Source organism: Conger conger, chromosome 3 (genome assembly GCF_963514075.1).
Source record: "Conger conger chromosome 3, fConCon1.1, whole genome shotgun sequence".
NCBI classification, from domain to species: Eukaryota; Metazoa; Chordata; class Actinopteri; order Anguilliformes; family Congridae; genus Conger; species Conger conger.
Window position 1 is genome coordinate 74,646,860 of NC_083762.1, and position 23,213 is coordinate 74,670,072.

At 45.2% G+C, this 23,213-nt stretch overlaps 1 protein-coding gene across 33 annotated transcripts in view; it reads right to left on the reverse strand.

Annotated features, from left to right (window-relative positions):
- The window catches only part of LOC133123876 (protocadherin gamma-A11-like), a 165,017-nt gene that overhangs the window by 13,469 nt on the left and 128,335 nt on the right, over positions 1-23,213 (reverse strand). For 2 of the 33 annotated variants that reach the window (XM_061234549.1, XM_061234539.1), the window contains exon 1: positions 19,719-22,166. The exons of 27 other annotated variants lie outside the window; for them this stretch is intronic. In XM_061234549.1, the coding sequence (XP_061090533.1) occupies positions 19,719-22,166 (2,448 nt within the window). Of the gene's footprint in view, positions 1-1,757; positions 4,281-5,643; positions 8,269-12,549; positions 14,950-19,718; positions 22,167-23,213 lie in introns of those variants that run through there. 4 more of the 33 variants (XM_061234547.1, XM_061234538.1, XM_061234553.1 and 1 more) reach the window with 3 other exon arrangements.

A 23,213-nucleotide genomic window follows, 5' to 3' on the forward strand; every position in this document is an offset into this window, starting at 1 on the left:
GGCCTGATTTGAGGATCCATACTGGAGACGAGAAGTTTGTCTTCCCCGATATATCAAGCACACTATATTTCTCTCTCTGGAAATACGGATAACAAAAATAATGCAAAGATGCAAATCCATAAAACCTCATTGTCTTCATATGGTTGGCATACTGTATGACAGGGATTAGCAAATCACGGCCCTTGAGGGCTGAGGACTGCTGGTTTTCCACCTTCCCTTCACCTGGGAGTCAGGTGTGAAGACAGTCTGGCCAATCAACAGAACAATCCTTGTTCAGCTAATCATCTGAAAGAAAAGAAAACTAGGGCCAGATAAGGACTTGAGGCCCAGATTTGAGGATGGCTGCTGAATGAACTCCCTGGAAGAAGAGATATAGTATCTCAATGGGACCTCGCTGGCTAAATAAAGGATACATAAATAAAATAAATCATTATTACTCTAGATTGCCCTAAAACAGAGCCATGTCCCAAGACATCTATTGAATAAATATGAAAGTGCCACAGCTGGCCGGCATAGCAGATAAAGTGGAGTAGGCCACAGAGAGAGCAGAAGGGCTGACACACTTTCATCTCACAGTGAGAATCCAGCTGCCCACACCACCCCACTGCTGACCCAGCTACAGACCATCAGCAAACAGGGCCGTCTGTTGCCATGGCGCACGTTTCCATGGGACGACACGTGTCACCAGAGCCCACAGACAGATGGCCCGCTCCGAGCAATTCAGCAGGGTGTGTAATGCCCTCTCAGATTCAGCTCTGCGCCCGCACACTGGTGACAGCAGGGCGTGTATAGCGCACGCACGCGCACACACACACACACAATCATACACATAAACATACGCCTATATACACCCACACACACACACATAAACAAATGCCTATATACACGCACACACACACACACACACACACACACACACCACACACACACACACACACACACACACGTCACTCATACACCAACACAAATAGACAAGTGTGATCCTGGCTTAAACTATTCAGGGCCTGATGGCTTTTTCCTCAAAACAAAACAAATTGAAGTAATAAAATAAGAACGAACCCAACCAAAAAAACAAAAAACAAGTTCACTGTCTAGGTGGGAAGTTTTAAACATTCCCAGAAAGAACTGAATGTCCGGACACTGTGCCAAGGCTCCTAAAACCATTACTAACCCTCACTCTGATGCTTCCACAGCAAGAAGAGCAACACACGTCTTGTGCTCAGGCATAAACAAGCCCCTGCTGGAGAGCAGAGCCACACGGAGCAGCTTGTGGGGCTGTGGGCGTCAGTAGGGCGACGGATTGAGGCCCATATGCCCTACTCAGTTAGCCACAGGGCTCCGGGTCAACAATGAGCCTCACAGGACAACAGGAAGTCAAAGGTCAGCCAATGAACCCCCAGATTCCTGTTACTGAGCCAGCGGTCACCCTCCCCTCCCCCCTCGCTATAAGGAACACGTGTGGGCCTTTCCTGTGAGTCACCAGCCTGGAGCAGATTCCATAAAGGAAGTGTGACAGGGGGAATTCCATCCCCAAGCCTTAATTCAAATACATCTACAATGTTGTAACAGTTAATATTGACACCTCCTCCATGTATATACACAATACACTGTTGGTGAAGCTGGTGAGATCATTCGCAATGCAGAGGTCCATCATTCCATCAATTCAGAAGAGGAAAAAGGGTTTAATTCAGTGAACCCTCAACTCCATAGGGCTGAACAGCCCTCACCTCATTGGCTGGGACAGGGAGAGCCCTCACCTCATTGACTGGGGAAAGTAAATGTTTCCTAGACAAGGTCATGCTCAGTGTGTTGGCGTTGCTCATCATGGGCGTGTTGGGGTTGAGGGTCTTGATGAACACAAAGTCGCTCCTATTGGACAGTGTGGAGTAGCAGGGCCTATAGGTGTGTCCGCGGTGATCCATGGGCCCGCCCACCACCTCCATGTACTTGATTGGTCCGTCGGTGTTGAGCTGCAGGTGGAGGTTCTTCTGGGCGCGCTGGTGCTGGGCGTGTCTGGTGCGAAGGTTCTGCCTGCTGTAGCAGCAGGAGTCCCCGCACACGCCCCCACCCCCCAGGGGGTCCCGCCGCCTCAGACAGCGCACCAGCAGCAGCACAAACATGGCGAAGGAGACCACCGACACCACGGCCAGGGAGATGATCAGATACAGGGCCACGTCGTTCAGGCCTCCTCCCCGGGTCGAGGCCTTGCGGTGGTCGGAGGCGCCGTCCTGGTCCTCCTCCTCCAGCGTGACGGTGACGTCCACGGTGGTGGACAGCTGGGGCGTGCCGTTGTCCTGCACCACCACCCGCAGGCTGTAGGAGGCGCCCGCCTCCTCCTCCGCGAACTTCATGGCGGTCCGCAGCTCGCCGGTGCGGTGTCCCACGCGGAAGCGGGGCCCGTCCTGCTCGGGGATGGTGTAGGACAGCCAGGCGTTGTAGCCGCTGTCGGGGTCGACGCACACCAGCTTAGTGAGCAGGAGGCCCGGGCCGGCAGACCGCGGCACGCCCAGCTGCAGGGGCCCGTCCTCGGGGGGCGAGGGGTGCACCAGCACGGGCGCGTTGTCGTTCCGGTCCACCACGAACACGTGCACCGTCACGTTGGAGGTCTGCGGCTGGGCCCCGGAGTCCCGCGCCTGCACCTCCACGCGGAAGGCGTTCACCAGCTCGTAGTCCAGCGAGCGCAGGGTGTAGATGCTCCCGGTCTCCGCGTTGATGGAGATGTAGGAGGACACGGGCATGCCCCCGACCGAACCGTGCAGGACGGAGTAGGAGAGGTGGGCGTTGCTGCCCCGGTCGGGGTCGGACGCGGTCACAGTCAGAAGGGCGCTGCCGGGGGCGTTGTTCTCCGCGACGTCCACAGAGTAGGACGACTGGGAAAAGACTGGAGCGTTGTCATTCACATCGGAGAGGGTGATAGTCAAGCTTTTCTGAGAGGAGAGGGGAGGGGACCCCAAGTCTTTGGCTGTAATTAGGACGGTGTACTGGGGTACCTTCTCCCTGTCCAGGGGGCCTTCTGTTTTCAAGGTGAAAAGCCCCCCGGCGTCCGAGTTCAGTTTGAAGGGCAAGCCAGGTGGAATATGTACCGCAACTTCCCCGTTTTTTCCAGAATCTAGATCTATGGCCCTAATTAGCCCGATGACGGTTCCCGACTCGGCGTCCTCTCTGATTGAATCCATCGCGGAAATGATGTTCAACTCTGGAGAGTTGTCATTAACATCGATGATTGAGATTATAATACTGGCTGATCCCTCCATTGCGGGAGTCCCTCTGTCCCTCGCCTGCACGGTAATATGGTGAACGGGCGCCATTTCATAATCCACCTCGCCGCCAACTCGAATTTCCCCAGTTTTGGAATCCACGTTGAAGATCCGGAGCACTGATTCATGGGTGTACTTACTGAAAAGGAAGGAGACCTCCCCATTCAGACCGTAATCCAAATCCGTGGCATTAAGTTTAGTCACCAAAGTACCAGGAGGAGAGTTTTCTAAAATGCTGACCTTTATTATCGGGATGTCAAACACCGGCGCGTTATCGTTTACATCCAGGATTGTGATAAGTACCAAAGTAGTCCCCGATTTCTCCGGCTGCCCTCCGTCCACAGCAGTCAGCAACAGGCTAAACGAGGCCTGTTTCTCTCTATCCAGAGCTTTCTCCAATACCAACTCGGGAAATTTACTGCCGTCACTTTTAGTTTCCACATTTAACAAGAAATAATCATTAGGACCAAGGAGGTAAGTTCGTAGTGAGTTGATACCCACATCTGGATCCTGTGCACTTTCCAGCCGAAATGTAGTCCCCGGAGCGGCAGCCTCCGATATTTCCAGTGATATATTTTTGTTTGGAAACTCGGGTGCGTTGTCGTTTACATCAACAATATTTACAACAATACGATGCATTTCCAATGGATTCTGCAGCATGGTTTGAAGGCTTATAGTACATGTTAAACTTAATCCGCAAAAGCGTTCTCGGTCAATAGTCTGTTTAATGACCAAGGATCCACTCGCCGAGTTAACTTCAAAATACTGGGAACTTGAATCCGAAACGAGACGCAAGTTTCTGTCTGTAATCCTTCGAACATCAAGCCCCAGGTCTTTCACAATGTTCCCAACAACAGCCCCCGTTTTCAACTCTTCCGATACGGAATATGTAAGCTCCGCGGCCGCAATAGCCAAACCAGCAAAGGAAAAAGACAGCCACGCCGCGAGCCACTCTGGAGCCCGTCTCCTCTTTCTGCGTTCCATTATGAAAAGACCCCACATACGCAGAAATAAAAGTTCGACTTTTACCTTAATAAATCCATAGTCCGGTTCAAATTACTTTGTGGAGCCGTCCACACGACATGTCGTTCGAGTGAAACATACACGAGGACGATCGAGCGATTCATGACGCCGAACTTTACGTCGGGAAGTGAGAAAGGAGAAAACAAAACTCCATCTCGCAGCACAAAGTTTCCAGCACTGAAGAATTTTCTGCTTTCAGTGAGGGGCGGGGGTGAGCCGCATCACAAGGCACGGCGTCCAATTGGAGGAGAACGCTATTATTTCCTCTAGAACAACTCCCATTTCATCAAAGAAAGGGCAACACTTTCAGAACCAAACCTGTTTGTTTCATACATAAAACACGCAGCCAGTACGCAGGGAAAAACAACAACAAAAATAGAACAAAACAGCTAAAGCATTCACACAAAAACGCGCGGATTTCTTTTCAGAACAACATCCACCAAGAAGACGAATGCTTCCGTTTTGAATAGCAGCAAATGTTTCATGCCCACTAGTGTGAGAGTTCTGTCTGATTAAATTCATTTGCCTATGCCAAAGAGGTGGATGTGCTATGCGGCGTATCAGAACGCATGGAACGATGGCACAACTGTACCAACGTACAGAACGGAGTGCAAGTGCGTTTTTAACGTTATAACATATTGGACCACCAGGGGGCGAGATTTATAAACTTTTAGGCATTACCGTGCGCGTTATTGTCGTCGATCAGACATCGAACATGTCCATATCCATAACAACGTCCAGAAAATAGTGTTTATGAATGAAAACGGTTAGACCTGGAGGCTGGGTACCGGCAACAATAGTACTTTTCAGAATATGTGCTGTTCAGTTCAGGAAATACGGTATGTTAGCATGCTTTTAGCGTATTTGATATTAATTATATTATTTCACTAGAAAGTAAAATATTTCCATTAATATTTATGTTAAGGTACACACGGTTGAAAGAACGATAAGGAACTGGGGTGACATAAATGAGTTGAGTTTTTTTTTTAATTAATTAACCTTACAACCCCTGAAATAGGCTTACAAACACGATATCAACACAAAAAAAGAAGAAGAAAAAAGAAACACATGGAACTGTCCTAATTCTGTGCTTAAAATCCAGAATAGCTATTTTAAATTATAATATATTTGTATACATGTTAGCCTACATTGCAGAAAATACACATTGAACCACTTGTGAAAAACTAAATATGTCACACAGTAACGCAAAATGAAAGAAGAAAACACCATAACCATGGGCAATTGTATAACAGAACGCTCACTTATTAGATCCGTTAATAACGTACAAGAGCAATGCATAAATAACCGACATTAATAAATAAACCAAAAACTACAGTGATACATTTCATCACGTAATGCTCACCTGTTGGCTCTCAAACGTCCACGCACTGTCAGGTAAAGACGCGTCGAGGACACTGATCATATCCTTAAAGTCAGAGGTGCTGCTGGGCTTAACGAAGGTGAAATCACTGAACTCTGACACCGGAGAGAGGCACGACCTGAAGGACTGGCTCTGAGACATCATGTCCCCACCCAGAACCTCCACATACTTAATAGGCCCGTCAGTGTTCAGCTGGATCTGCAGATTTCTGTTGGGATTCTTGTATCCGTCAGATTCAGACCGTCTGATACAGCAACACGACCCCCTTCGGCTGTTTCTAACGCACTTCACTGTCAATATTACAAAAGTCACAAAAGACACGGCGGAAATCGACGCCAGAGAGATGATCAAATAAAATGTGATCTTATTGTTTTTCTTGCTGGGTTCTTGCGTTTTCTGTCGCAAGTCCGAAATGGGCTCGTGAACCCCGTCCTCTAACAATATGCCGACTGTGACTGTGGTGGACTGGACCGGCTCCCCGTTGTCCTTGATCTCTATAAGCAGCCTCTGAGAGACGTCATCCTGCTCTGAAACAGCGCGTTTAGTCCTCACCTCCCCGGTATAAAGATTCACACCAAACAGAGACGCGTCTGTAGCCTCCACCACTCTATAGGAAATCCAGGCGTTGTGCCCCGAGTCAGCGTCCACTGCTGTTACCTTGGTAACGAGGTGTCCCGCTTTAGCAGAGCGGGGCAGTTTCTGGTGAGAGACTGAGCCCATGATAACAGAGGGGTAAATTACAGTGGGGGTGTTGTCGTTCTGATCCAGGATAAAAACATGAACAGTGGCGTTACTGCTGAGAGACGGCGAGCCCTGGTCCTTTGCCTGCACCTGGACCTGGAACACCTTCAGCTTCTCATAGTCAAACGAGTGCATGCTATAGATGCTGCCGTTATCTGAGTTAATGTAAATATATGAGGAGACTGACACGTCTTGAACCTTTGAGTCGAAAATAGAATATGAAATCTTTGCATTTTCACCGAGGTCTGGATCAGAAGCGCTAACTGAGCACAATATTGTCCCCGCAGCACCATTTTCTTTTACATACACTACATACGATGGCTGGGAGAAAACGGGAGGATTGTCGTTTACATCTATGATGCTCAGGGATACCGTTTTCTTTGTTGAAAGAGCAGGCGAACCTGCATCGGTGGCAACGATTTCAATATTGTACTCAGACCGTGCCTCGCGGTCGAGGCGTGCAGCAGTCACTAATTCATAATGGTTATCAAACGATGGCTTTAACGTGAACGGTACATTACCGGAAACCTGTACATTGATTTTCCCGTTATCACTCGAATCCAAATCTCTGACGCTTATAAGTCCCACCACCGTCCCGACAGGCGCGTCCTCGGTCGCAGGACTGGTCAGCGACTTGAGAATGATCTCCGGGGCGTTATCATTTGCGTCCACAACAGTGACCTGGACACTGCAGTGTCCCTCGAGCTCCGGACTACCTTTGTCTTTCGCCACCAGATCAATGGCATACAAACTAGTCTCTTCGTAATCCAACTGCCCCTTTAATGTTAACTGACCTGTCTTCGAATTTAAATTAAAAACGTTTAACACGCTGTCGGAGGTGTGGTCTCCGAAGGAGTACTCAACATCCCCATTCGGACCATCGTCTAAGTCCACAGCCATAAGCTCAAGCACTACAGAGCCAGGTGAACTATCTTCACCTATAGATGCTTCATAAAACTGCTTTTCAAACTGAGGAGGGTTGTCATTGCTATCCAGAACCTGAACAGTAATTTCTGTTGTTCCAGATTTAACGGGATTACCTCCATCAACGGCAGTCAGGACGAATTCATGGGAGGGGTGCTGCTCTCTATCTAGAGATTTCGCCAAAACTAATTCCGGTATTTTCCTTCCGTCCTTTAAAGTCTTAACCTTAAGGGAAAAATAGTCATTCGTACTCAGTGAGTATGACCGGAGCGCATTGCTACCTACGTCAGGGTCCTGCGCGCTCTCCAGTGGGAAGCGCGCTCCGGGTGCGACGTGCTCTGCTACCTTCAGTACGTGCTCCTTTGTGATAAAACTCGGCGCATTGTCGTTAATATCTTGAATCTCCACTTGGACGCGATGCAGCTGCAGTGGAGATTCAATGATCGCTTCCAGTGGTAACACGCAGCTCGGGCTTTGTCCACAGAGCGTTTCTCTGTCGATTCTGTCGCTCACGACCAGTTCTCCCTTTCCCAGATCCACACTGAAATACTGCTTACCCTCATAGGTGATTCGCAGCTTGCGGTCCGAAATGTCAGCCGTATTTAAACCCAAATCTTTTCCAATATTCCCGACTAACGAGCCCGGGCTCAGCTCCTCAGGAATGGCGTACCGAATCTGTCCATTTGTTGTATTCCACAGAAGAAAGAAACACACCACACCGAGAGAACGCCATATCAAGATCCCTTTTTTGGTCCCGTTTCCCATTTCCCGACGTTTTTAAAATAAATTTTCATTGATTTTATACAAACACGAAATAATGAGAGAGAGGATGCGACCCTTAAACCACACAAAACAGAAGAACATAAGATTTAATTCACAAAGAGAAAAAAATCAAATCGGCTGTGCGGTTAGTAGCATCCCAGCTTCCATCTCCGCACTAAGCCTGGCTACGGTCAGGATGCTTAGGCGCTGGAGGACCGGAGTAGATCGCTTTGTACAGTGCAGCTCGTCATTGGTGAATATTGCTTTGCTGAATGCTCCAATAGGAGAGCCTCTCTACCTTAAAGAGACAGCTGGCTGCTGTACCTCCAGATCACCAAGAAAAAAAACAGTTACATCGCATAGGGAACATTCAGACAGGAATTAAGTGGATATATTTCATACAAATCTTAAAACGGATAATTTGTTATTTGTTTTAGATTTGCCAAGATTACATTTTGAAGCTATTATTTGCTGTTTGAAATTACATTGTGATATTTCGATGGCTTAAGTTTGTAGCCTGTTTTAAATTGATTTTAAATTAAGTACTAAGAAGTACATTATACGATTTTTGATCTGAGGTTAAAATTCCGCGGGTTTAAAATAAAATAAATACGCAGGTAAATGAAATAGGTGTTGGGTAAAATTATATTTTGAAAGCACAACACATCTAATTGCATAAGTAGAGGGGCTGCAATATATACTGTAGATATACATACGCACTACTGTGCCAAAGTGTGAGGCACCCAAGATTTGCTTATGTGAATTTGATATTTGATACATCTTTATATATATATATATATATATATATATATAAATTTTGTTTTCTGCATTAGTGTGTCATTACAAAAGAGCAAATGCGAGAATTCCAAACAATTAAATGTTACAGTGATTTTTTTGCATTTGAATAAATAGAGTAACATATTAAATACCACTTAGACCATGGGAAATTGCATAACAGAACGCTCACCTATTGGATCCATTAATAACGTTCACGAGCATTGCATAAATAACCGACACGAATAAAAAAAATACAAATAAAAATAAAAATAAAATAATAATAATAATAATACAAATACAGTGACACATTTCATGACGTTACGCTCACCTGTTGACTCTCAAACGTCCACGCACTGTCAGGTAAAGACGCGTCGAGGACACTGATCATATCCTTAAAGTCAGAGGTGCTGCTGGGCTTAACGAAGGTGAAATCACTGAACTCTGACACCGGAGAGAGGCACGACCTGAAGGACTGGCTCTGAGACATCATGTCCCCGCCCAGAACCTCCACATACTTAATAGGCCCGTCAGTGTTCAGCTGGATCTGCAGATTTCTGTTGGGATTCTTGTATCCGTCAGATTCAGACCGTCTGATACAGCAACACGCCCCCCTTCGGCTGTTTCTAACGCACTTCACTGTCAATATTACAAAAGTCACAAAAGACACGGCGGAAATCGACGCCAGAGAGATGATCAAATAAAATGTGATCTTGTTGTTTTTCTTGCTGGGTTCTTGCGCTTTCTGTCGCAAGTCCGAAATGGGCTCGTGAACCCCGTCCTCTAACAATATGCCGACTGTGACTGTGGTGGACTGGACCGGCTCCCCGTTGTCCTTGATCTCTATAAGCAGCCTCTGAGAGGCGTCATCCTGCTCTGAAACAGCGCGTTTAGTCCTCACCTCCCCGGTATAAAGATTCACACCAAACAGAGACGCGTCTGTAGCCTCCACCACTCTATAGGAAATCCAGGCGTTGTGCCCCGAGTCAGCGTCCACTGCTGTTACCTTGGTAACGAGGTGTCCCGCTTTAGCAGAGCGGGGCAGTTTCTGGTGAGAGACTGAGCCCATGATAACAGAGGGGTAAATTACAGTGGGGGTGTTGTCGTTCTGATCCAGGATAAAAACATGAACAGTGGCGTTACTGCTGAGAGACGGAGAGCCCTGGTCCTTTGCCTGCACCTGGACCTGGAACACCTTCAGCTTCTCATAGTCAAACGAGTGCATGCTGTAGATGCTGCCGTTATCGGAGTTAATGTAAATATACGAGGAGACAGACACGTCTTGCACTTTGGAGTCTAAGATAGAATATGATATTTTGGCATTCTCACCCAGGTCTGGATCAGAAGCGGATACTGAATATAATATTGTCCCCGGGGCGTTATTCTCCTTCAAGTACACGTAATAAGAAGATTCTTTGAATTTCGGAGGGTTATCGTTGACATCGAAAATGGTTATTGGTATAGATTTTTTAGTAGACAGGGGAGAAGAACCTGAATCAGTTGCTGTTATCTCTATATTGTACTCTGGAAAGCTCTCGCGGTCTAACACAGCAGTGGTAACCAGTGCATAGTGATCAGAAAAAGACGGTTTTAGCATAAACGACGAGTCTTCGGGAACATGAACCGTTACTTTTCCGTTTTCCCCGGAATCGAGGTCGCGTACATTTATCAAAGCAACAGTGGTACCACTGGGCGCGTCCTCGCGGACTGGGCTTGGTTGAGAGGTGAGGATAATTTCGGGAGAGTTGTCGTTCACGTCTGCTATTTCTATCTGTACACTACAATGCCCTTCCATCTCCGGAGAACCTTTATCTTTCGCACTGATATCAATTCTATACAAGGGAGTTCTCTCGAAATCCAATTCCCCTTTCAGAAAAATCTCTCCCGTTTTTGGGTCAATCGTAAACATTGAATACACTGACTCTGAAGTATGTTCCCCAAAACAGTAGCTTATATCTCCGTTGGGGCCCTCATCTATGTCCGTTGCTTCGGGTTTAATAATCGAAGTGCCTCTAGGGCTGTCCTCGTTGATGGTTACTTTATACACCGCCTTTTTAAATTCAGGAATGTTATCATTAATATCAAGAACAGAAATGGTGATCTGAGAAGTGCCTGATCTCACTGGATTGCCACCGTCTAGTGCAGTCAATAAGAGCTGGTGGACCGCCCGTTTTTCTCTGTCCAGAGATTTCTCCAGCACGAGCTCCGGGACTTTTCTACCATCCTCGAGATTCTTTACTTTCAAACTGAAACATTCGTCTTTGCTTAGTGTGTATGACCTTAACGAATTACTGCCCACGTCTGGGTCCAGCGCGCTCTCCAAAGGGAAACGCACGCCCGTCGCTGTCGACTCTGCTATTTTCAGCACTCGTTCGTTTGTAAGAAAACGAGGAGAATTATCATTGATATCTTGAATTTCAACCTCAGCGCGGAAAAACTGGAGTGGATCCTCAATTATCAGCTGCAGTGGTAACAGACAATTGGCGCTTTGACCACATAGTGTCTCTCGATCGATTCTTTCGCTCACTGTCAATTGTCCCTTTGCTAAATCCACACTGAAATATTGCTTACCCTCGGATGCTATCCGCAGTTTGCGATCAGAAATTTCAGAGGCTCCCAAACCCAGGTCCTTTGCGATATTTCCAACAACAGAGCCCTGGTTTAGTTCCTCTGGAATGGTGTAGCGAATCTGTGCCTCTATTGTACTCCACAGGAGAAAGAAATAATACCACCACAACGCCTGCCATCCCCCGCCTGTACATCCCGTTTTCCTGGTCATAACCTATAACGTTGTTATGCACTCCTCTTCAACATATCTCTTGCGCAATAAAACGGTCGCGATTAAAAATGCATCCCACATTTAAAACAAATGTAGTATTTATTTGATTCGTAGAGGTCCAATGTATAAAGGTCTAATATCCGTTGGTGTGCGCACCGCTCTGTCTCTCTCAGCTCTGAGCATTGTAAGGGTTACGCTGCTGCGGTGGGGGAGGGAGTGGATCTCTTTGTACAGTCCTCTATTTCATTGGTGTACAGCACACACCTAGAACATCCAATCTGAGGCCAGCTGCCTCTTAAAGACACAGAGGCTGCTGTCAGACTGCATCTCGACACCCAACCACAAATACTGCCTCTGCTTATATAACCGGTTTTGGGGAGATATAATTACATCTGTCATTTAACTAAAGACACAATTATTCGTTTATCACGACCCCTATGACTAGATGTATGATTTAAATACTTCACATATAATTATGGATACCTATAATACAAAAAAAAACTGTTATGCTCTGGTTCAGTCTGGTTACTCTAAAAAGCTCCAAAATGAACCTTCCGTGTGCTATTATTAGCTTCATAAGCTTTTCTACAAAAATAAAACCAAAATGAATCTTGTACAAACTGGTTTATCCTGATGCACAATGAAACAGTGGGCCACCCTCCCCAATTCAACCCCCCGCACCCCAATTGTGTAGCGTTATTAATGAAGTTAACACAATAATATTTGTTTTGCGATTGTGACGAACCCAGGGAGGGAAATTCACAAACATTGTTATTACAGTAGGAAACAAACACAAATAGAATTGTAATTATACAATATTCAGATCCGTAGACACGGGGGATGAATCGCCCCAACCTTAAAATTCTGAAATTCCCCGCTTAAATGTTAAATATACATCCAGTGCTCACCTGTTGGCTCTCAAACGTCCACGCACTGTCAGGAAGAGACGCGTCGAGGACACTGATCATATCCTTAAAGTCAGAGGTGCTGCTGGGCTTAACGAAGGTGAAATCACTGAACTCTGACACCGGAGAGAGGCACGACCTGAAGGACTGGCTCTGAGACATCATATCCCCTCCCAGAACCTCCACATACTTAATAGGCCCGTCAGTGTTCAGCTGGATCTGCAGATTTCTGTTGGGATTCTTGTATCCGTCAGATTCAGACCGTCTGATACAGCAACACGCCCCCCTTCGGCTGTTTCTAACGCATTTCACTGTCAATATTACAAAAGTCACAAAAGACACGGCGGAAATCGACGCCAGAGAGACGATCAAATAAAATGTGATCTTGTCGTTTTTCTTGCTGGGTTCTTGCGTTTTTTGTCGGAGGTCCGAAATGGGCTCGTGAACCCTGTCCTCTAACAATATGCCGACTGTGACTGTGGTGGACTGGACCGGCTCCCCATTGTCTTTGATCTCTATAAGCAGCCTCTGAGAGGCGTCATCCTGCTCTGAAACAGCGCGTTTAGTCCTCACCTCCCCGGTATAAAGATTCACACCAAACAGAGACGCGTCTGTAGCCTCCACCACTCTATAGGAAATCCAGGCGTTGTGCCCCGAGTCAGCGTCCACTGCTGTTACCTTGGTAACGAGGTGTCCCGCTTTAGCAGAGCGGGGCAGTTTCTGGTGCGAGATTGAGCCCATGATAACAGAGGGGTAAATTACAGTGGGGGTGTTGTCGTTCTGATCCAATATAAAAACATGAACAGTGGCGTTACTGCTGAGAGACGGAGAGCCCTGGTCCTTTGCCTGAACTATGATCTGGAACACCTTTATTTTCTCATAATCGAAAGAATGCATACTATATATCGTACCGTTTTCAGCGTTTATATAGAAGTAGGACGACGTAGAAATTCCATGCAAGGTAGAATCCAAAATATAATAAGAGATTAAGGAGTTTTTGGCTAGATCATTGTCCGACGCAGACACTGAGCATAGCAACGCACCGGCGGGGTTGTTCTCTTTGACGTACACGTTATAGGAAGGCTGCGAAAAGACTGGAGCATTGTCATTCACGTCTAACACTTGAACAGTGACAACCTTTTTGGTTTGAAGGGGAGGTGAACCGGCGTCAATGGCAACGATTTCTACATTATAGTCAGGATTTTTCTCGCGATCAAGCCGGGAGTCCGTTACCAAAGAGTAATGATTCTGTAAAGACGGTTTCAACTTGAATGGGAAGCCCGGGGCAACTTGTATGTTTACCTTCCCATTCTCGTTTGAATCGAGATCTCGTACATTTATCAATGCTATAACGGTCCCGATTGTCGCATTTTCTGACACAGGAGTGGGGAGTGATGTGAGAATGATTTCTGGCGGATTATCATTCTCGTCCAGAACATCAATCTGTACCGACGAATGCCCTTCTTGACCGGGGGTCCCCCGGTCTTTGGCACGAACATCAAACGTGTACAATTTCCTTTCCTCGTAATCTAGTTTTCCCTTCACTGTTATTTCCCCACTATTTGGATTAATGGCAAACGTTTGCTGGACAGCATCAGACGTATGCGCACCGAAATAATACAAAATTTCTCCATTTGAACCTTCGTCTAAATCGGTGGCTTCTAGCGTAAGCACAGCAGCCCCACGCGCAGAACTTTCAGTAATAGCAGATTTATACAATGCTTGATCAAAGTCTGGGATGTTGTCGTTGATATCTTGGACAAGAACCTTAAATACAGCTGTTCCTGATTTGACGGGATTGCCTCCATCAAATGCTGTTAAAACAAGCTCGTGAACTGACTGTTTTTCCCTATCTAATGCTTTATCAAGAATCAACTCTGGTGCCTTTCTGCCATTTTCAATACTTTTGACATTTAAACGAAAGCATTCATTGGCGTTAATTGAATAGGACTTCAAGCTATTGCTTCCTACATCAGGGTCATCCGCGCTTTCTAGTGGAAATCGTGCGCCTGGTGTCGTGGATTCTGAAATTTCTAAAACATGCTCTTTCGTAGGGAAATGTGGATGATTGTCATTTATATCTTGTATTTCAATCTCAACATGAAACAGTTGCAATGGGTTTTCAATAATTACTTGTAAAGGCAATACACAACTGGCGCTTTGTCCGCACAGAGTCTCTCTGTCGATTCTCTCGCTCACTGTCAGCTCTCCCTTTGCCAAATCCACACTGAAATACTGCTTACCCTCGGACGCTATCCGCAGTTTGCGTTCTGAAATCTCAGAAACGCCCAAACCCAGGTCCTTCGCAATATTTCCAACAATAGAACCCTGGTTTAGCTCCTCTGGAATTGTGTAGCGAATCTGTGCCTCTATTGTATTCCACAGGAAAACGAGATGAAGCATCCACAGCGCGTGCCATTCCAAAAGCCGAGTCCTCCGCGCGTTACTCATTTTCTCGATAAAGTTAAAATATTTCCCATCAATGTGCTCGTTTGATCCAAATATACTCGGTAGAGGAAAAGCAATAATATTAATCTCCGGGCAAAATCTAATCGCACCTGATCCTGCTTATCTAAAAAATGTATACACATTATAATAGTGTAGATGTGAACACAGCTTCGTCGCTTCCAGCTCTGAGCATTGTAAGGGTTACACTCTGCGACTGGGGGGGAGGGAGTAGATCTCTTTGTACACTTCTGCGTCCCATTGGCTTACAGCAGAGAAGAAAATATCCAATAGAGATGCTGGTACGTTTTAAAGACACAGGCAGCTTGCCTTTGCTGTGAGAGTTTCTCTCAGCAACAAGGCGGCAATTTATAACCATATTAGTAAAGAAGGAATCAATCTATTAAAAAAATACAATAATAGGAACTCCAATTACAAATGTATTTAATATACCTCATATTTAAATCGTAATGTATTTTTTCCGGAGTGAATATAGGGCACAAGATGAGAGGAGCTAGACAGACCATAAATTACCCCAGCAGTTCAAAATATATCAATGAGAATCATGTAAGAATTGAAAGGTGCCAAAACACCTTCTTTTTTTTAACGAAATGAAGAGAACTTGCAACTATAAATTGTGAAAAGATTTTATAATTTTAGCAAAGGCTAAAGTAATCTGCAGAGTAAAAACTTGACTCACAACGCAGAGGCAAAACTACTCTTCGATAAGAATGTCCTGCAATCACATGAGTGCGGTGGTCGCTGTCCAGACACATGGTGCTGAAATCTTTAACGGCTGAAGCCAAGCACAATATTGCTGCTTTCCCCAGACACAAGAAGAACAACAACTTCCTTCCATATGTATTAACTGCAAGGATTCACGCTAAGTTTAATTTAATGCATTGATATAGCTATTTAAACATCCTCGAAAAGTATTCAGTGTAAGGTTTTCTGCTAATGGTGAAATTACATAAAACGGTCGTTCGCTACACATAGAAATTTAAAAGGCAGTTTTATGTAAAGCTCACCTGTTGACTCTCAAACGTCCACGCGCTGTCAGGAAGAGACGCGTCCAGGACACTGATCATATCCTTAAAGTCAGAGGTGCTGCTGGGCTTAACGAAGGTGAAATCACTGAACTCTGACACCGGAGAGAGGCACGACCTGAAGGACTGGCTCTGAGACATCATGTCCCCGCCCAGAACCTCCACATACTTAATAGGCCCGTCAGTGTTCAGCTGGATCTGCAGATTTCTGTTGGGATTCTTGTATCCGTCAGATTCAGACCGTCTGATACAGCAACACGCCCCCCTTCGGGTGTTTCTAACGCACTTCACTGCCAATATCATAAAAGTTACAAAAGACACGGCGGAAATAGAGGCCAGAGAGATGATTAAATAAAAGGTGATCTTGTTGTTTTTCTTGCCGGGTTCTTGCGTTTTCTGTCGCAAGTCCGAAATGGGCTCGTGAACCCCGTCCTCTAACAATATGCCGACTGTGACTGTGGTGGACTGGACCGGCTCCCCGTTGTCCTTGATCTCTATAAGCAGCCTCTGAGAGGCGTCATCCTGCTCTGAAACAGTGCGTTTAGTCCTCACCTCCCCGGTATAAAGATTCACACCAAACAGAGACGCGTCTGTAGCCTCCACCACTCTATAGGAAATCCAGGCGTTGTGCCCCGAGTCAGCGTCCACTGCTGTTACCTTGGTAACGAGGTGTCCCGCTTTAGCAGAGCGGGGCAGTTTCTGGTGAGAGACTGAGCCCATGATAACAGAGGGGTAAATTACAGTGGGGGTGTTGTCGTTCTGATCCAGGATAAAAACATGAACAGTAGCGTTACTGCTGAGAGACGGAGAGCCCTGGTCCTTTGCCTGCACCTGGACCTGGAACACCTTCAGCTTCTCATAGTCAAACAAGTGCATGCTGTAGATGCTGCCGTTATCTGAGTTAATGTAAATATATGAGGAGACAGACACGTCTTGTACTTTAGAGTCTAATATAGAATAAGAAATCTTCGCATTCTCAGCAAGGTCAGGATCAGAAGCAGAAACTGAAAACAATATTTGCCCCGGGGCACCGTTTTCTTTAACGTACACTGTGTACGAAGATTGAGTGAAAATCGGTGGATTGTCATTTACGTCCAAGATATTCACAGTTATTTCCGTTTGAGTCGTAAGAGGAGGAGAACCTGAATCAGAAGCATACATTTGTATTCTATATTCTGGAAATTTCTCACGGTCCAGTTTTGAATCTGTGACTAAAGTGTAATGATCTGAAAACGATGGCTTTAATTTGAAAGGATATTCTGCCGGAATATTTAAATTGACACGGCCATTGTCCCCGGAGTCAATATCCTTAGCACGTATCAAAGCAACGACAGTTCCCAATGGCGCGTCTTCTCTTACTGGGCTTGGCAAAGATGTAAGAATTATTTGCGGCGAATTGTCGTTCTCATCTTGAATTTCAACTTGCACCGTACAATGGCCCTCCATTGCAGGAGTTCCTTTGTCTTTAGCGCGTATATTTAGTTCATAGGTACTGGCTGCTTCATAATCCAGTGTATCCGTAATGGTTATCTTACCCGTTTCAGAATTGACATTGAAAGTTGTCTGAATACCATCTGGTGTGTCTTCGGCAAACGAATATTCTACTTCTGCATTTGTGCCCTCGTCTAAGTCGAAGGCTTTAACTGTTACAACTACTGTACCCACGGGGGACATTTCTGAGACTGCAATTTCATATTGAGCTTTCTCAAATTGCGGAGCATTATCGTTTATATCCAGAACGTGAATGGTGATCTGTGTTGTTCCTGATCTAGCCGGATTTCCTCCATCGACTGCCGTCAGAACAAGCTGGTGAAACGGTTCTTTTTCCCTATCCAGCGCCTTCTGAAGAACCAACTCGGGGATTTTAGCTCCATCTTTGTTAGTTTTTATATTCAAACCAAAGTGCTCGTTTGCGTTCAGTTTATACGAATTCAATGCATTCTTTCCAACATCTGGGTCTTTCGCACTTTTCAGAGGAAATAACGCCCCGGCAGCGGTCGATTCAGCAATATTCAAAACCTGCTCCTTGGAATTGAAAAGTGGCTCATTGTCATTAATATCCTGGATTTCAATTTCAACACGGTACATTTGCAATGGGTCTTCAATTATAACTTCCAAAGGTAACACACAACTGACGCTTTGTCCGCAACGAGTCTCCCTGTCAATTCTCTCGGTTACGACCAGCTCTCCCTTTCCCAAATCCACATTGAAATATGGCTTACCGTCGGATGCAATCCGCAGTTTGCGCTCAGAAATCTCCGAAACACTCAAACCCAGGTCCTTCGCTATATTTCCAACAACAGAATCCTGTTTTAGTTCCTCTGGAATGGTGTAGCGAATCTGCGCCTCTATTGTACTCCACAATAAAAAGATGTGCACCAACCATCGCGTCTGCCATTCCCAGACACGATTCCTCGTTCCGCTTACCATTTCCATTTAGAGATAAATAACATGTCAAATATATTTCCGTTCCAATTGTATAACAAAATAACAGATAACGTATTAAGATAAACGGCGCATGATTGCGTGATTTCCCTGCGAAGAGAGGACAGATTACTCTCCAAATCTCTTGCATGCGAGAGCGGCTGTGTCTCTCTCAGCATAAAGGACTGGAAGGGTTACACCGCTGCAGCGGCGGGTGGGAGTAGATCTCTTTGTGCAGTACACTATCCTATTGGTTCACAGCGCTACACCGCTTGTCCAATAGCTCACGGTTGCTTTCTTAAAGTGAAATAGCACAATTTTCCAAGGGGAAATGCTTTTTGTGTGTTAAAACCTCCATTGAAATTTCCCAACCAAAGAAAACGACCATCTTTATGTTCAGTGATAATTTACAGTACACAAATTAAAGAGATTGTGGATGGCTGTACATCACACATGCATATACATAGACATACAGTTGTTGCCTGACACTACATAATCTAAAGACAGCTTATGATTTTGAAATTCAGATCAGAGGACCAGAGCCAGCCCTAAGCTTTTGGTGCCCCCCCCCCCCCCCCCCCCCGCATCAAGAACCTTAACCGTGATCTGAGTTTCCCTCCATCGACAGCCGTGAGAACGAGATAGTGGGCTGACTGTCCAGATCCCATAATGTAAGTGCTTTGGAATAAAATATTTGTATTTTATATGTACACAAAATATAAACATAAATGCCATTGTTTTTCTAATTTAACATGTAAAAGACATAAATGAATGTACATGCATTTCTCATAGTTTCATCTGAATTGTCAATACAATTCCGTTATTGCGCTGCCATACAATATTTTATGCGAACAATAAACGTTAATTAACGCCCTAATTACAAAGGATTGTATATCCGATTAAACAAAATCATGTGTTTTGATATGATCGAACTTCCATAGAAAGCAAGGGACAAACACGTTAGACAAGGTAATGACGATATGAAAGAGAGCATATGGAAATACATTTCTTCATAATTCTTTTTTTGAACTTACAACGTAATAACAAATTCTAAACCCCATAAAAGCTGAACGGTGCAACACAAGGGAGTTAACACACAAAAACGCGCAACTAATTAGGGTACAGTTAACATTTTTTGTGAACAATGTTTGGTGTTTTCCTGCTAGTTAGCAATGGATACATGTACATAAATACATAAATACAATATAAATAACACCAAACACTAAACCTTGACAAATCTCATGAGGTAATGCTCACCTGTTGACTCTCGAAAGTCCACGCACTGTCAGGAAGAGACGCGTCCAGTACACTGATCATATCCTTAAAGTCAGAGGTGCTGCTGGGCTTAACGAAGGTGAAATCACTGAACTCTGACACCGGAGAGAGGCACGACCTGAAGGACTGGCTCTGAGACATCATGTCCCCTCCCAGAACCTCCACATACTTAATAGGCCCGTCAGTGTTCAGCTGGATCTGCAGATTTCTGTTAGGATTCTTGTATCCGTCAGATTCAGACCGCCTGATACAGCAACACACCCCCCTTCGGCTGTTTCTAACGCATTTCACTGTTAATATTACAAAAGTTACAAAAGACACGGCGGAAATAGAGGCCAGAGAGATGATCAAATAAAAGGTGATCTTGTTGTTTTTCTTGCTGGGTTCTTGCGCTTTCTGTCGCAAGTCCGAAATGGGCTCGTGAACCCCGTCCTCTAACAATATGCCGACTGTGACTGTGGTGGACTGGACCGGCTCCCCGTTGTCCTTGATCTCTATAAGCAGCCTCTGAGAGGCGTCATCCTGCTCTGAAACAGCGCGTTTAGTCCTCACCTCCCCGGTATAAAGATTCACACCAAACAGAGAAGCGTCTGTAGCCTCCACCACTCTATAGGAAATCCAGGCGTTGTGCCCCGAGTCAGCGTCCACTGCTGTTACCTTGGTAACGAGGTGTCCCGCTTTAGCAGAGCGGGGCAGTTTCTGGTGAGAGACTGAGCCCATGATAACAGAGGGGTAAATTACAGTGGGGGTGTTGTCGTTCTGATCCAGGATAAAAACATGAACAGTAGCGTTACTGCTGAGAGACGGAGAGCCTTGGTCCTTTGCCTGCACCTGGACCTGGAACACCTTCAGCTTCTCATAGTCAAACGAGTGCATGCTGTAGATGCTGCCGTTATCTGAGTTCATGTAAATATACGAGGAGACAGACACGTCTTGTACTTTAGAGTCTAATATAGAATATGAAATCTTGGCATTCTCAGCCAGGTCTGGGTCAGAAGCTGTAACCGAACACAGTATTGTCCCCGGAGCTCCGTTTTCTTTAACATACACTGTGTATGATCGTTGGGAGAACAGCGGTGGGTTGTCATTTACATCCAATATATTAACATCGATTATTTTTTTCGTCGTGAAGGGAGGAGACCCGTTATCCGATGCTATTATTTCAATATTATACTTAGGAAATTCCTCGCGATCCAGACGGGAGTCGGTAACTAACGCATAATGGTTCGAAAATGACGGTTTTAACTTGAAAGGAGAGTTAGACAACATGCTTAAAGCAACCTTTCCATTTTCACCTGAATCTAAATCTTTAGCGCTAATCAGAGCTACTACGGTGCCGACCGAAGCATCTTCTCTAACGGGTTTCGGTAAAGACGTGAGTATTATTTCTGGCGGGTTATCATTCACGTCCTCAACCTCTACTTGTACCCTACTGTGACCCTCCATCGACGGCGTGCCTTTGTCTGTGGCGCGTACATCAAATTTGAAAATCTTAATAAATTCATAATCTAGTCGGTCTGACAGAGTTATCTCGCCCGTCTGTGAATCTATGACAAACATTTTCTGCACAGATTCTGCTGTGTGCGACCCAAACGAATACACTATATCACTGTTAATGCCCTCATCTAAATCAACTGCTTTAACAGTCAATACGGCCGTACCAGGGAGTGTACTTTCGCTTACTGCAGTCTCATATAGAGCTTGTTCAAACCTGGGCGCATTGTCATTGTTATCAAGAACCTTAACCGTAATCTGAGTTTCTCCAGATCTTGCAGGACTCCCTCCATCGACAGCCGTGAGAACGAGATGGTGAGCTGACTGTCTTTCTCGGTCTACAGCTTTTTCTAAAACGAGTTCGGGGAGTTTAGAGCCATCCTTGTTATTTATAACATTCAAAGAAAAATGTTCATTTTTTTTCAAAGTGTAAGAACGCAAAGTATTGGCTCCCACATCCAAGTCCTGAGCGGTTTCCAAAGGGAATCGAGCACCGGGCAGAGTAGATTCTGCCACATTCAGAACATATTCATTCGAATTGAATTTGGGAGAATTGTCATTCATATCCTGAATTTCAACCTCGACACGAAATAGCTGAAGTGGGTCTTCAATAACAACCTGCAACGGTAACAAACAGCTCGCGCGTTGTCCGCACAGAGTCTCTCTGTCGATAATCTCATTCACGACCAGCTCTCCCTTTCCCAAATCCACACTGAAATACTGCTTACCCTCAGAAGCGATTCGCAGTTTGCGATCAGAAATCTCTGAAACACCCAAACCCAGGTCCTTCGCAATATTCCCAACAACAGAGCCCTGGTTTAGTTCCTCTGGAATGGTGTAGCGAATCTGCGCCTCTATTGTATTCCAAGCGAGAAGGAAATAAAGCAGCCAGAGCTCCTGCCATCCCAGAAGCTTTATCCGCTGTCCTGTCACCATTGCGAAAAAATACATGTTTCAAATTCGAATCAGCATGTCTCTTTTAAAAAGCATATCATAACAGCCTATGCACCTGCAACAACGAACAAATATGAGATGTTGCAGTAAGATAAGAAACGTTTAGAATACTATTTCTACCCATGGCTCTGTGCGTAGCTCCGTCTCTCCCAGCTCTGAGCATCTTAAGGGTTACCGTGCTGCGGCTGGGGGAGGGAGTAGATCTCTTTGTGCAGAACGCTGCCCCATTGGTGCACAGTGCTCCACTACGTTATCCAATAGGAGCTGTAGTGCACCTTAAAGAGACAGTCAAACGGCATCTGCTACTGCATTAAGGATTCCCCTGCCTCGCTGAACAAACTGCCTTTTTAGATCCGATTCGAGATTCAATGGAGTTTTTAAATATTTCATAAATATTTGAGGCAAACACAGCCTGGGGAAACGTATTGTGACATATTTGTAGCCTACAGCCGTTTTCTTGCAGTTCAAACAAACGTATGCTACTTTATTTTGTTTTGCAATTGTGAATACATTAAGAATATGAATATATCGATCATATATGTGAGTGTAGTTCCCAATGCATTATATGAAAGGTGTGTTGCATTTGTGTGCCATTAATCCGACATTAGCCCATAGAAGCGTATGTTTAAAAACAAATTTTTTACAACTCCTTTGCTTTTTTTTTCAGTAGTAATCGTTACATCAGCAGTACAATGTTCAGTCAATAACTATTTTTAGTAGCTAGCTACACCACATTTTCAAGCAATGGAATATTGCATTCACTTAGGTGGCAACATACAAAACTTAAGACTAAAACAAACAAAAGACTATGATTTGAAATACATTTTCTCATATTTAATATAAATGATGCCTGATATTCAAAGATTGACGTTCCAGAAAAACAAGTGGTGTGCGCGTGCAGGGATATAGACAGCTTTCGAAACTTTTATTACCCACGACCTCACTTTCAGAACCAGCAGGTGGACAGCGCCGCATTCAAAGCATGCCAGGGGAGGTTACTTAACATAGCCTACTACATTTGTCTTTGTG